The 13,107-nt window shown below is 54.2% G+C and overlaps 4 protein-coding genes across 4 annotated transcripts; all 4 read left to right on the top strand.

Moving 5' to 3' along the window:
• Window positions 1-588: 588 nt before the first annotated feature.
• On the top strand, window positions 589-2,612 carry LMH87_002361 (uncharacterized protein; the record flags this gene model as incomplete). The annotated part of the gene is made up of 3 exons (XM_056193800.1): window positions 589-988; window positions 1,041-1,803; window positions 1,856-2,612. 3 exons carry the CDS (start codon window positions 589-591, stop codon window positions 2,610-2,612), a joined length of 1,920 nt encoding a protein of 639 aa, XP_056050800.1.
• Window positions 2,613-3,177: 565 nt separating this feature from the next.
• On the top strand, window positions 3,178-4,797 carry LMH87_002362 (uncharacterized protein; the record flags this gene model as incomplete). Its single annotated transcript, XM_056193801.1, has 6 exons — window positions 3,178-3,370; window positions 3,436-3,672; window positions 3,739-3,978; window positions 4,035-4,265; window positions 4,342-4,584; window positions 4,643-4,797. The coding sequence occupies 6 exons, from the start codon at window positions 3,178-3,180 to the stop codon at window positions 4,795-4,797; spliced, it is 1,299 nt and encodes a 432-aa protein (XP_056050801.1).
• Window positions 4,798-6,751: 1,954 nt separating this feature from the next.
• On the top strand, window positions 6,752-7,171 carry LMH87_002363 (uncharacterized protein; the record flags this gene model as incomplete). The annotated part of the gene is made up of 4 exons (XM_056193803.1): window positions 6,752-6,943; window positions 7,006-7,014; window positions 7,108-7,113; window positions 7,166-7,171. 4 exons carry the CDS (start codon window positions 6,752-6,754, stop codon window positions 7,169-7,171), a joined length of 213 nt encoding a protein of 70 aa, XP_056050802.1.
• A 2,563-nt stretch (window positions 7,172-9,734) lies between these two features.
• On the top strand, window positions 9,735-12,542 carry LMH87_002364 (uncharacterized protein; the record flags this gene model as incomplete). The annotated part of the gene is made up of 1 exon (XM_056193804.1): window positions 9,735-12,542. One exon carries the CDS (start codon window positions 9,735-9,737, stop codon window positions 12,540-12,542), a length of 2,808 nt encoding a protein of 935 aa, XP_056050803.1.
• Window positions 12,543-13,107: the final 565 nt, after the last annotated feature.

Genomic DNA, 13,107 nt, shown 5'->3' on the forward strand with positions numbered 1-13,107 from the left:
GATACGGTGTGGGGAGACCGCGCTCCGGCACTAGTAGCTGCAAGACCCTTGCATCCGAAGGTTTGAAGGACAGGGAGTTGCCTCATAGGGAAATTCCGGGCGCGCGTGTGATTAATACATTCTGGACTTGCGTCCGAAATATCGCGTGCCGCGCATGTGCAACTGCAATGCATGCAGGGTGGTGTGGCGAAAAGCCAATCAGGCTCGCGATATCGCGATCCTTCTTGACTGGATCAGGGCCATCAGTAGTTACGGCTCGGTTCAGTCCAAGATGAATGGGTCGAGTTTCAGCCTCCAACCGCTCATCACACTAGGTCTTTGTTAAGTCATTTTCAATTATCGCAACTACCGGGAGAGTCCAGGAGCTGACTGAGGTCTTTACGAGACTGGAACTAAGGAACAGGATCCGATAAAGTGCTCCCCCGCGTGCTTCGGCATAGCCTTATTAGACTAGTCATTGGGTGGATAGTTGCCCCTCCACAGGATTGCAGTTAGTACATTGAGTGTTATTAGTAACACAACTCGAATACTCTGTTGATATTGCTGACTCTTGTGCTCAGTTGCTTCAGCTCTGTGAATTAAGCCAACATGAAGGCGAAAGAGCCCCTTGGTGTTAACGAGCTAGGCCAAGACAAGGCCCTGTTGCAGGACCACGACCACGACAGAGATATTTCTGAAGAAGTGTCGTTTTTGGCAGATGGCAGAAAAGGTTCAGTTCTAGGGCGGCGCTCTAGAAGCTGGGCGTGCATTTGCCTGGTCGCAGCTTTCATTGCTGCGCTCGTCCTTGGCGCTGTGGTATGGCGCTATGCAGCGCCGCTCCAGCAGAACGCCTCACAGTCTCAACAGTCTCAACAGCCTCAACTGGCCATTGACCTGCACCCAGAAGAGCACAGTGTACGACCATCTACTACATTGACATTTCACTGGGATATTACGAGCGGCTACTTGTCGCCTGACGGGACGCGAAAAAGAATACATCTCGTGAACGGTACGTTGCAAGTGTCTCAATTCCAATCGCATGCCGTCTGACTCTACTACAGGGGAGTTTCCTGGACCGGTCATTGAGGCGCGCTCTGGTGACCGTATCATTGTTCATGTTACCAACAGTTTGGGGGACAATGAAGGCCTCTCTCTGCATTGGCATGGACTGCAGCTGCGCGGCCACAACAGAATGGACGGTGCGGTCGGCATCACGCAGTGTCCCATACCTGCGGGCCAAAAGTTCATATATGACTTTCAGATTGGCGATGATGAGCACGGTACATTTTGGTGGCATAGCCATGCCCAATTTCAGCGAGCAGATGGCTTATACGGCGGACTAGTCGTTCACAAACCCACCACTAAGACGGCCGCGCGGAAAGAGAGGGAAGCACTGTTGCTGGTGGGCGACTGGTTCCATTCCCAGCAAGAAGATGTCTTTGCACACTACGACACCGCCCTCAGCTATGGCAAGGAGCCTATTCTGGATGGCGTCTTGGTCAATGGACAGGGACAGCACCATTGCCGACCAGACGATGACAATCCATGTTCTGACGGCGGGCCGGCAGATTTGCGGCCCATTCTTCGGTCTGCAGAGACCACAAGGCTACGGATTGTCAACACGGGAACTGTCGCCGGATTGAGCTTTGCAATGGAGGACGCAACCTTGCAAGTCATCGAGGTCGATGGAGGCTGTCCGGTGGAAACCTCTCCACAGAGATCGCTTGGCATCTTGTATCCTGGGGAAAGAATCGACGTGGTGCTGGATTGGACCCCGGCGGACTTCAGAAAAAATCTCTATTTACAAATACAAGTCGATGAAGAGTAAGAAGGCCGAACTGCGACCGAGGGAAATTACGCTAACTTTTTCTTCTAGAAATTTCGTGGCATGGCAGAAGAAACTGGATTTAAACTATGCATTTCTTGCTCTTCCGGAGAGTGGCAACTCTTCTGATAGACCCGTCCTAGCAAAAGATCTTTTTCAGATTGCGAGTACCACACATCTGCAACTCTCTAATATCAAGTCTTCCACGATTGAGAGCAACTTCTCCCAAGAAGACGAGACACAAACCGTGCTGTTCTTTGTCAAAACGCAGCTCCTCAATCAATACCAGAGACGGCCGCTGGGATATATCAACTCCACATTCTGGAGGCCTCAAGATACGCCTCTGCTGGCGCTCAACCGGTCTTCATGGGACGAGCACCAGAATTTCCCCTTTGTCGGCACATCCACAGGCCCGAAGCGCGTTGGCCTCATCATCAACAACCACGATGACGGCGCACATGCTTTCCATCTCCATGGCCACAATTTCTACGTCCTGTCGTCCTTTCAAGCGACGGATAGATACGATGTGCCTGGCAGCTACAACCCGTACCGCCCGAACGAGGGCCCGCTGCGCGGGTGGGTGAATTACAAGAACCCGTTGCGTAAGGATACAGTGGTCGTGCCAAGCATGGGCTACGTTTGGGTTACATTCATGGCAGATAACCCGGGATTGTGGCTGCTCCATTGTCATATGATGGTGCATCAGGCGGCGGGCATGGCTGCAGGATTCCATGTGGGCACGGAGGATGATCATGAGCATGTCCAGGGGCAGGAGACTGCTGCCTTGCGGCTGTGCAATTCTAAATAATCATGTATTGATAATAGTTACACAAGACTATTATTGATGTGCCGGTACTATGGAGTGCAAATGTAATGTATTATGCCAGGCTGCAGAAACCGGACCTCTCTAGAGCGCGCCGCCCCGCAGTCAGGATCTCACAAGAACTCTGCCCTGTAATTTTTCTGTTTCAATGCACTGTTACTTCAAGATGTATCGTATTCCCACGTTCTCTTGCTCGGTGCGCGCTCCCGACTTCCTTCCTCATCCAGCGTAGTTTGCCTCTTTCGCAGGAGGAGTTTGCCGATCCCTCCAGCCGCTGCGGGACCGCGCATTCGCAAGCAGCGGCAGCGTAATCCTGTATCTGCAGCTGTTTATTCGTGCATATCTTCGTGGCATACAGCTCCCTCGGTAAGCCAAAATCAACTGGTCAGGATTCGTTTACCGCGCCCGCTCATCACGCATCGGGTTACTCCCGAGCTACAACTCAGGCTCGCATCGAGCACGCTGCTAGCCAGTCACACGATAAGCAACGACCCAAAATGGAAAGTCCGCTTCCTGCGCGAGGCGAATCACTGAATCAGTTTATAAGATCATGTGTGGGCAATGCGCTCGTCCTGCTTGCGGCTGGGGCTTTTGTGAAAGGCCGTCCAGATACATTCTGCACGTCAAGATGGTCAACACAATGCGTGGCATCCTTGTTTTGGGTTCGCTGTTCTTTGCACCTGTGCTGGCAGGTAACTGCAGTAAAGGACTGAGTTATTGCGGTACTGCCTTGATATCAAGGGGTGAGTCGCGATATATCTTTTTTGCCCGCGAGCGTATCGATTTCAGGAAGCTAATCGAAATGCAGGTTACGACCAGCAACGCCTTGTGGATGCCCTTGAGAAAACAGGCCAAGCCGGATACTCTGGCATCATCAGCGACTCAGTTTATCACTGTGATGATGATTCAGGCAGCATATCGTTTGTGACGACTTGTGACGTTTGCAAGGACGGTGGCGCAGGGAATGACGATACTTGCGACACTAGCAAGAGAACCAACTGTGATGCAAGATTCACGTACTGCGGATCTGCCCTGGCTTCGCGCAGTAAGTTCTGAATTATAGCATATCGGCAGCACAAGTCGAAACAGCAGTTATTGATTTTCCACGTAGCGGGGTACTCGCCACAAGTCGAATCAGCCCTTCGACAAGCCAGCCAGCCGACTACATCCGACTTTATCAGCAAGTCCCTGTTCAAATGCAAAGGGGATGCCAGCGGTACCGTTGAGTTTCTGAGCTATTGCGGTACCTGCGCCGATGGAGGCGCCGGCAAATCAGACTCCTGCGCCAACAACTCGGGAGACAACTGCAGCTCAGGCATTGCCTACTGCGGCTTCAACCTGCTCAACAAAGGTGAGTAAAGAGAAACTTGGTTTGAGATGGTTTCTAACGCGCAAATCACCTTTCAGGCGGTTACCACGACAGACTATCCAATGCACTTCAGGGCGCCTTTCCCGACTCTGCAGAGCGGGATCGGAACCTGGGCAAGTCCCTCTTCATGTGCACCGGCAACGGCGACGTGACGGCGCTGTCCACCTGCAACTGTCTGGACGGCGGCGCGGGCCGCTCCGATTACTGCGCCTCTCCCAGCTGCAAAAAGGGCGTCAATTACTGCGGGATAGCTTTGATGAAGAACAGAGGCAAGTCTTTTATCTATTGCAGCGCATGTCGCTTCTTTGCTGCAAAACTGCGTCATGCTAACGCTGCTGGCACCAGGAGCTCAGCGCTCTACCCTCGCTGATGCGCTGTCGGCCGCCGGCCAGCCTACGGACAATGCGCATGTCGAGAATTCCGTCTTTACCTGCGAGATCGACAGGCAGGCCAACAAGGTCAAGTTTCTGAGCTTTTGCGGCAGCGACGCCGCGCAGTGCATCGACGGCGGTGCCGCCAGCGACCACTGCGAGCCCAAGAAGTGCAGAATCGGCATTGACTACTGCGGAAAGACGCTTCTAGCCAAAGGCAAGTCCAACGCCTGAGCTTTACGGCAAAATACAGTTATTGATGCGTTAGGATGCAGACTCTAGTTATTCGTCGATTATTGGAGACGGACAGCTTAAGTCCTTGTACAGGTGCAACGGCGCCGTGGACGGTGGTGTCGAGTTCATCAGAGATTGCGCGCAGGATCACGACTGCATTGATGGTGGGAAATTCTCAGACTATTGCACAAGCTAGATGCAGATGACGAGAGTGTCTGTCGGGGCATATGATTCATCACTTTATTCGACAATGGACCAGGTGCACAGTATACTCACCACTAACAGCAATGTAGCTTAGCTATATCTGATGCAAGCCAGCTATGATACTCCATAGCAGGGTAGTGATGATATTCCTTGTTTTCATTTTTGGACTAATGATGCACATTAATCTTTCATGTATTGGTCACGAGAGACCTTTCCGAGCGACGTGCCGCGGACGATTCGTCAGCGGCGACAGGACCGGGAGCAACAGATGCAGCCAAGCATAACACAGTTCAATAATCTCGCTATAGCCCTGGCATTATCACGGCGGGTCATTGACGAGACTACCTATACGCCACGCACTATACATTTTCTACAACTGAGGCGGGCGACCGACCGAGGTAGTTTACCTGTTCGCGCCATCATTTCTGACATCTGACGGCGAATCCCAAATGATTAGTTCTTTAGTAGTGAAACGCGCCAGTCAAGTCCCAACTTGATGTCGTCCACTCACTCAAGCTGCTCGGCCCGATCCTCCCAAAAGTAGCACCAGCTGCCATCGATCCTCCTCTTTGACCCCGCGTTTTAGCTCCAAGAACCTGTGGTCAGCGCGGTCCGGCGCACATCATCTCTCGTCACTTCTCCACACCGACTATCAAGTGGTTGCAGATTCGCACCATTTTGGCAGGTGGTAGCCAGCTAGCCGATGCAACAAGACGATTGCTTTTAGGGACCGGCCAGTATCATGTGCCGCATTCCGGACGCACGATTAGAGGCTTTCCTGGTTCAAGGGAGCAAAAGCCCCCGCTTCTTACAATTGGCGCTCGGGGTTCCTTGAAATAGATTAAAACAAGAAGCAAAATCTTGGCGCATCAATTCGATATTACGGATTATTGAAGCATGTTCAAGTATGCGATGAAACGCTGCGGACTGTCGCCCCCGGGACTTGCAGGCGAATCAATACCCGCACGGGCTAAGACGGGAAGCCCAGGACGACAGGCCGGGGAAATCCGTCCACAGTCCGTGTGATATATGTGCCTGTATCGTCGTACGGTCGCTCTCAATTCCGTCGATCATCTGCAGATCGTGTGTAAAATTTTGTGCGCTCTTGCCCGCCATTTTGAAGGGTCCCTGACAGCTACCCCTTCATCAGCGCCCATGTGTGCCGATCTCTGAGAGCTTACAGGCTCACGACAAAGTCGACGCAGGAACTCACTTGTTCCCCATAAACGAGCCCGGAGGAATAGCCTAAATAGAAAGAGATGCTAGGCACCGCCGCCAAGACACAATGTCGTGTCGCATCACGTTTACAATAAAGAAGCCAATGAGGCAGCCCATTGGTGGTGTTTTTGCTCCTTTGTGCTTTGTTCCGGCCTCATTCTCTACGTCGCAGAGCTAGTTATACCGGACTATCGGCACTTGCTTCCCATTTCAGACGTGCATGCAACGAAACCCGAAGTGTCGAGCGACTCCCATATCCAGAGAGTCGCATCGTGCCATTCTCGTCCGTGCCGTGATGCTGCTAGCCATGGGTCCGGGTCAACACTGAGAGTGCGTAGAGTAACTTCGTCTCATTAATGCCGGCCCTGTCAGACGGGAAGATCATTGCCATCAACGCTCAAAACGTCCGGTGTTCAGAGAGGTCTGCCGTTCTGAGCTCCAGTTGGCAGCACATGGTCAGTTGCGGAGGATGAGACGACGCAGAAATAGCTTTGCCAGGGTTGCACAAGCGGTGGGGAAGAGGACGGCGAGATGCGCTCCTCGTGGGAAAGCATCGAGGATTCGCCGAGAAGTCAAGACGGAGAGCCGTTGAGAGACGTCCATCGACTATAAAAGTCGATATATGTCCCTTTCCAAAGTTCAAGTTGACTCTTCATCAGACCATCATCCTCAACAACTCTCTTCTTCTCATCACTTCACTCTCAAACCAACACTCTTCATCCGCCAACATGCTCGCCGCCACCATCCTGGCCATCATCTCCGGCGCTGCTGCCCTCAACGTCCGCGCCGAGTGCCCTACCTCCTCCGGCTCTGCTTGCGGTGTCGTCCAAGTCCTCGGCAACACCGTCAACTACCCCAAGTGCGACTGCAAGACCTACTGCTCTGGTCCCGTCTCCGTCGCTGGCATCTCTGCCACTGTCGTAAGTATATCTGAGCCCCGAGAAGTGAAGGATGCAAGTACTGACAATTGTCTTCTCAACAGAGCATCGGCGTAAGTCCAATACCTACAATTCAGCGATAAATGTGTGCCGTTTTGGAATCATTTTGCTAACCACGTACCTCTCTTACTTTTCCTCCGCCATAGAAATGTGTAAGTTTCAGTCTCCCAAAATACAAAGGAGCGCAGCTGACCACATCACCAGGCTTAACTTACTCATTGCTGAGTATAGTCTGAGCCACACGACTCTCAGCCAGGCTGTACACGAGTGAAAGTGTCATAGCGACGTTTGTGGCGCGCCTAGGCGTTGGCTGCCTCAGACATATTGGCATGTTCTGTACATGGCATGTGTAAATAAACAAGTAAAATAAGAACAGAAATTTTGGAGTAATTCGTCAGGTGCATAGCACCATGTGCCGTGATTGACAGCAAGATTCTTGGTCGTTTAGGTTGAGAAGATGTCGGCAGTGGTCAGCTCCATTCAGCTCGCTTTTTGAGCCAATCATGGGAGGGATGCGCCCCCTGCTGTCGTAACCTGCATGAAAGGGGTAGAAGCAATAAGCCACATGGAAGGCGTATCGCTTGAGGCTTGGAATCCCCGCACATGCTATTGCTGTGCGTCATGGGGGGAAAGGGCGGGAAGGTGTGCTTCCCGCAAGGACACACTTGTGTGCGTTGCCACGTATGTAGCCGAAGTGCGGTCTCGCCCGGTCCGAGACCAGAGCAAAGCTTCGAGCAAAGGGTAAAAAGGAAAATAGAGGCATTCCAGCCGACGGCTTGCGCCTACTACATGTGGTCAAGTGCTTAGACTTAGCTAGACGAACCCTGGGTCGCAGCAGGACGCGACTTTGAGGGCAGCCCGGTCAGGGAGGAGCGGCACGAGGTCGATGATGCCAAATCAGCCTCATGTTGTCCCAGGTGAGCCGGCGCGAGGGAGTGTTACTCGCCGTGCAGCGGTCCGCGGATGTGGAAAAAAGGTACCGGTCCGGCAGACGGGGACGCGAACTCCTGCGCTGAAAGGAGTTCCCCATTGGAGCGTCGGATATCCGGTCAACAGGGGACAGGCAATGTGTAAAAAAGGCGGGAAGCGGGCGGGTCGGCCTAGTTGGTGGCCATCGTGTCATGGTCCAGCACCGCGTGTCGCTGCATGGAGATGAGCCCAGTACCTAAATTTGACAAGGCAGACTCGGCAGGGGAATTCGTAGACTTGGCTCGTGTTCGCATTGCGAGGATGTATGAATACGCCTCATCTGCCTTCGATGAACAAAGCTTGTGTCCCCTTGCAGACCGCCGATTCGCACCTGACTGAGTCTGAAGCCAAGTTTTAGACTCATCGCCAAGCGACACCGTAAGGGGCCATAAAGAAGCACTTTTTTGGCCCCCAACCGCGGCCAGCGAGGCTTGCGCTTGCCGAGCAGGGATAAGATCTAGACCAATGGGCGGTGACCCCTCGCGGCCGGGACGACAAGGGTGTGTGGAGTGTCTGTCACAATTGTGTGAAATATAACTTCGGCCCTCGCCCCCCTCCCCCAAAGCCTGCCTGTTACCCAGCGACAACCTGATTTATGCTGCAAAACAGCAGACCAAAGCAGGAAACCCGACCACCCCACCCTCTGTCACAATAGTGGCCTTGAGGTTCTACTGCTGCGAGTTCCCCCCTCGTGCAGGGGGTTCGGACAAGACCGACGACACAGCTGTGCGGTAGCAGCGCGCATTCTCATTTGGCCTCCCGTTCCCAGGGCCGTATCAGCCGACAACACGACCAGAGGTGCATATTCCATTCGTTTAGACAACGTGCCTGGGCTAAGAGCTCCAAATTTTAGACTCTGGCGCTTCCTCTATTGGAGCGCTTCGGTATTTTCAGCTCCCCCTTCTAGACCCTGCGTTTTCCTTAGTGATGCGTAGTGGTGCGGAAGAGGTGAAGAGTGTCTCGAGTTCAATGCAGGTTTGACGGTATCACCCCCCTCCCCCCCCGCAATTGAGGCAGTGCACTTGAAGCGGCCGTTCGATGAGAAACTCACCAGTCTGTGTCATAGGACAGCGCGAGCCAATGAGGGTAACTCGTAGACCATCCATCATCGCCGGAATTTGCTTGTACTGTGAAGAAAATCGCCGTTGTTGAGGCACAAGTAAAATGTTTGGAAATCTTGATAATTCTCGGCGCTTGATTCTGTATTAGAGGCCGGCCCTTGGTCGGATTCCATGGATTATTTATACTTCAACCAGGCTGCAACGGGCGCAATGTGGGATACTGGTGGATCGCTAGGCAAGACCTCATGCGAGGCTACAAGGCTGCGGAGAAGCTAGCCGTTACGGCCAATGAAGAGAACATGTTACAAGTTCACAAGGACTGATGGATATCCGCAAGGTGTATCTAGCGGCAGGCCTCCCCTGTCACCATCCGGCATGCATACCTTCGAGACGTTATCCGGAAACGTACTAAACTGATGGAAAGCTAACTAAGCGGAAAGAATGGTCAGTGACGCTGGCGCAAGGCTGCATCCCACCCCAATGTACATATGGCATGGCGCTTTCTTGTCCCACCTTCTGGCACGTCCTGGCTGGACTTCACAAATGTGATCTACCCCAGTACAAATAGGTTCGAACGGACGCCTTATTTAGTTGCCTGCTCCCTGGCCCTCTTTGAATAGTTGAAGAGATGGTTTGCAGTGGATGAATCCATTGCGAGACTATGTATTATATTATCTTAATCATTCTTCATCTTGCCTTGATTGCAAGTCTTCTTACATTTCTTTCCACCACCCAGGGTTATCATGAAGGTAGTGTCTGTACAGTCGCGCACAGTCGTCGACGTGCCCGATGTAGCACCTCCCCCTTATGCAATTCTGTCGCACACCCGAGACGCTGTCGACCAAAAGCGCCCCTCACAAACCAACGTCTCTGTTGGCCTTGGTCCTGATGACGATGCCCCTCCACACTACTACTCGTCGAACCCTGCCTCCCCACCCATCTACACCAAAAGTCGTCCTTGTGCGTTCAGCATCAGCACCAACAAGAAGACTCAGTCTACCCTGTCCAGGGAACAGCTCGAGCAGGCTTGTGAACATGCTCGTCGATGCGGCGTCGAGTACATCTGGATCGCCGAGCTCTGCATCGACAGGACATCCAGTGCCGATCTCGATGATGCCGTCAACGGATCCCGCCGCCGACTGCGCAACTCCACCGTATGCTTCGCCTACCTCCATGACCTCCCGGCCGAGGTAACAACACCCGACAGCGACTCGTCCGCATGGAGCCGCTGTCGGTACTGGAAGCGCGCTTGGACGCTGCAGGAGCTGCTCCTCGCCCCGCGCGTGCAGTTTTATGATGCCTACTGGAACTACCGCGGCGACAAGGACTCCCCCGAGCTAGCTCCTCTGCTGTCTGGCATCACGCGCATCCCTCGTAGCGTTCTTCTAGACAGCACGACACTCTCCGATGTTGCGCTGGCGGTGCGAATATCTTGGTCGGTCGGTCGGGTCGCCGCACGGGAGGAGGATACGGCGTATGCCCTCGTTGCCATCACCGAGGCAACACTTCCCGTCCGCTACGGCGAAGGCGCAGAAAGGGCATTCATCCGTTTACAGGAGGAGCTTTTGCGGGATACGCGCGACGGATCGCTGCTGGCATGGCGAAGCGCGCGCGATGGTGAGGTCCGCGGCTTGCTCGCCCGATCACCTTCCGAGTTTGGACACTTTGCGCCGGCCGCTGCCAAGGAGCTACAGAGGCCTTGGGTCTTCAATGGGAAGGTGCGCTTCAGCAGCAAGGGCATCGAGCTGGAGTCGAGGGTCTGCAAGGGGCCCGGGTGCGTGCTTCTATCTATCGGGCAGAAGCGGCAGGACCTGGGCACGAGCCACAGCATTGCCATTTGCTTCCGCGAGTGGAACGGTGTCTACGTTCGGGTCACACCAGCGTCGCGCGTCTCCTCCTCTGCGCTGCGCTGCTGGCGCTCGATTGACGTGATGCGCGACGTCGACGACAGCCACTCGCTCTCGCTCCGCAACCTGTTCAGCAGCATGCCGTGCCGCATAGAGATTGCCAAACGAGGCGGCTACGACGAGACCTGGCGACAGGCACGGATGCCTCGCGTGGTACAGGACGCAGAGGAGGAGGGGGGGGTTGCACAGCAGCAGGATGAGGACCCAGACACGGACATGAAGATGGAGAGTGACGAAGTGATGCTGGACCTGACGCCTCAGAAGAGTCACACACCACCCTCCAATCACTCCGACGGCAGCTACGTGCATGTTGCCATGGCCGGATCCTGGATGCCCCAGGACGCACACCACACAACCTTCTCTCCTCAACAGCAACAGCAACACCAGCAACAGCACACCCAAGACCACGATACGTACTCTGATATTTGTGTTGACGACGACGGTATATCCTCTGCCGATAGCGACCCTGGAAGCATGACGTCCAACAGTGCCGGTGCCAGCGCCAGCGTGAGCGAGTCCGACTGGGACGATGACAACAGCGGCCGTGGCCACCCATACCCGACGAGACCGTCCGGCGAGGTCGACGAGGACGACGCAGACGCTCTCGCCACCGAGACGCGCAGCACCACGACCCTCGCCGCCGACAAGGATGACGATCATCCCGACAGCAGCAGCAGCCTGAGAAACCTTGTCATGCAGCCCGCCATCCGAGAGCAGGTCCTGCAGACCTCATATGAGCGCGTCCGGCGCTGGATCTCCACCGTCTGCTACATTGCGCCGCCCGAGGACCGTCTCCCACCTCGAAGCCGCATCAACAGCACCGCCTGGTTCGCGTCGCCCGAGTCCCTCACTTTGCTCAACAGCACCAGCGGCGCCAACGCCCCCCGTGAGCAGACGGTGCGCATGTTTCGCCCAGACGGCTACTTTCACCTCGCGTGCCCCTTCTTCGCCGCCGACCCGGAGGGCCACCGCTCGTGCGTGCTCGAGGGCCGCGACCTGCAAAACGTCGCGGCCGTGCTGCGGCACATCCGCGAGCACCATCCCTGGCGGGCGTACTGTGCGCGCTGCCACCGCGACTTTGACTCCCCCGAGGTGCGCGACGCGCACATGGCCGAGCGGTCGTGCGAGGCCGTGGGCTACCCCGCACCCCAGGGGGATGCCTCCCGCAAGGGTGTCAGTGATGACGAGGTGCGCCAGCTGCGCAAGATGGACCTGCGACATAGCCACGAGGGCGAGGCGGAGCGCTGGCGCCGCATCTACTGGGAGCTGTTCCCTGATCTGTGGTACGGCGACGAGGAGGAATATGATGAGGAGGGCGACGAGGAGGAGGAGGGGGCAGAGGCTAAGGACCAGATGGTCGACGAAGCCGCCTTGGACGACAACATGGACGGCGACGAAAATTCCATTCTGGATGAAGACTGCGACCCGTACCTGCGCACAGGCAACGGCTATGCCGTGTCGCTCGTGCACGACTTTTGGGCCCAGCACAGGAGGGAGTGCGTGGCGGCCGCGCTCGACGCGTGCGGCCACGACATTGACGAGCTACATGACGACGAGGCCCTCAAGGCACTCTACCAGGCGACGCTCAAGGATCTGATCAGCAAGATCTATCACGAGTACCACTTGGATGGACAGGCGGCCTAATTCTTTTACTGCGCTTGATTTCTTTGTCCAACATTTTTTGTATTTTCTCATCTCATGCTCTTGTTGCCAACGATTTTGTACCATGTTATTTCAACGTCATCACTTTGTTCTTCATTTTTTTCTTCTTCCACAAGGAAGTATCACGGCAGATTTTTACATATTTCGCAGCTCTAGGGCAAATTAATACATGGTTTGGTGAATGGATCTGGCGGCGGTCACTTTGGAAAACTACACGCAATATAGCCGCACTGATTTTTATATTTAGTATATAGATAGAAAAAAAGAAATTGCTAGCTCGACATGTGTAAAGAAATATCTTTAAAATAAAAAGTGAATAAGTGCATGACATTGTCCCGTAAAGACTTGCGTGGATCTGATTCTGGCGACCTTGTATCCCGAAAAAGTATGATAGACTATCAAAAAAGGAAAGGAAAGACGTATAGTATAGCGGCGTGGCAATGCGACGACGAAGGACAAAGGAAAAGCGACGGTGAGCCTCATGATACAACATTGTTCTTGACCCAGAGAAAAATATGTGAAATTTCAAGAAAAGGAAAGAAAGCAA

The sequence above is a fragment of the Akanthomyces muscarius genome, chromosome 3 (assembly GCF_028009165.1).
Source record: "Akanthomyces muscarius strain Ve6 chromosome 3, whole genome shotgun sequence".
Taxonomy (NCBI): domain Eukaryota; kingdom Fungi; phylum Ascomycota; class Sordariomycetes; order Hypocreales; family Cordycipitaceae; genus Akanthomyces; species Akanthomyces muscarius.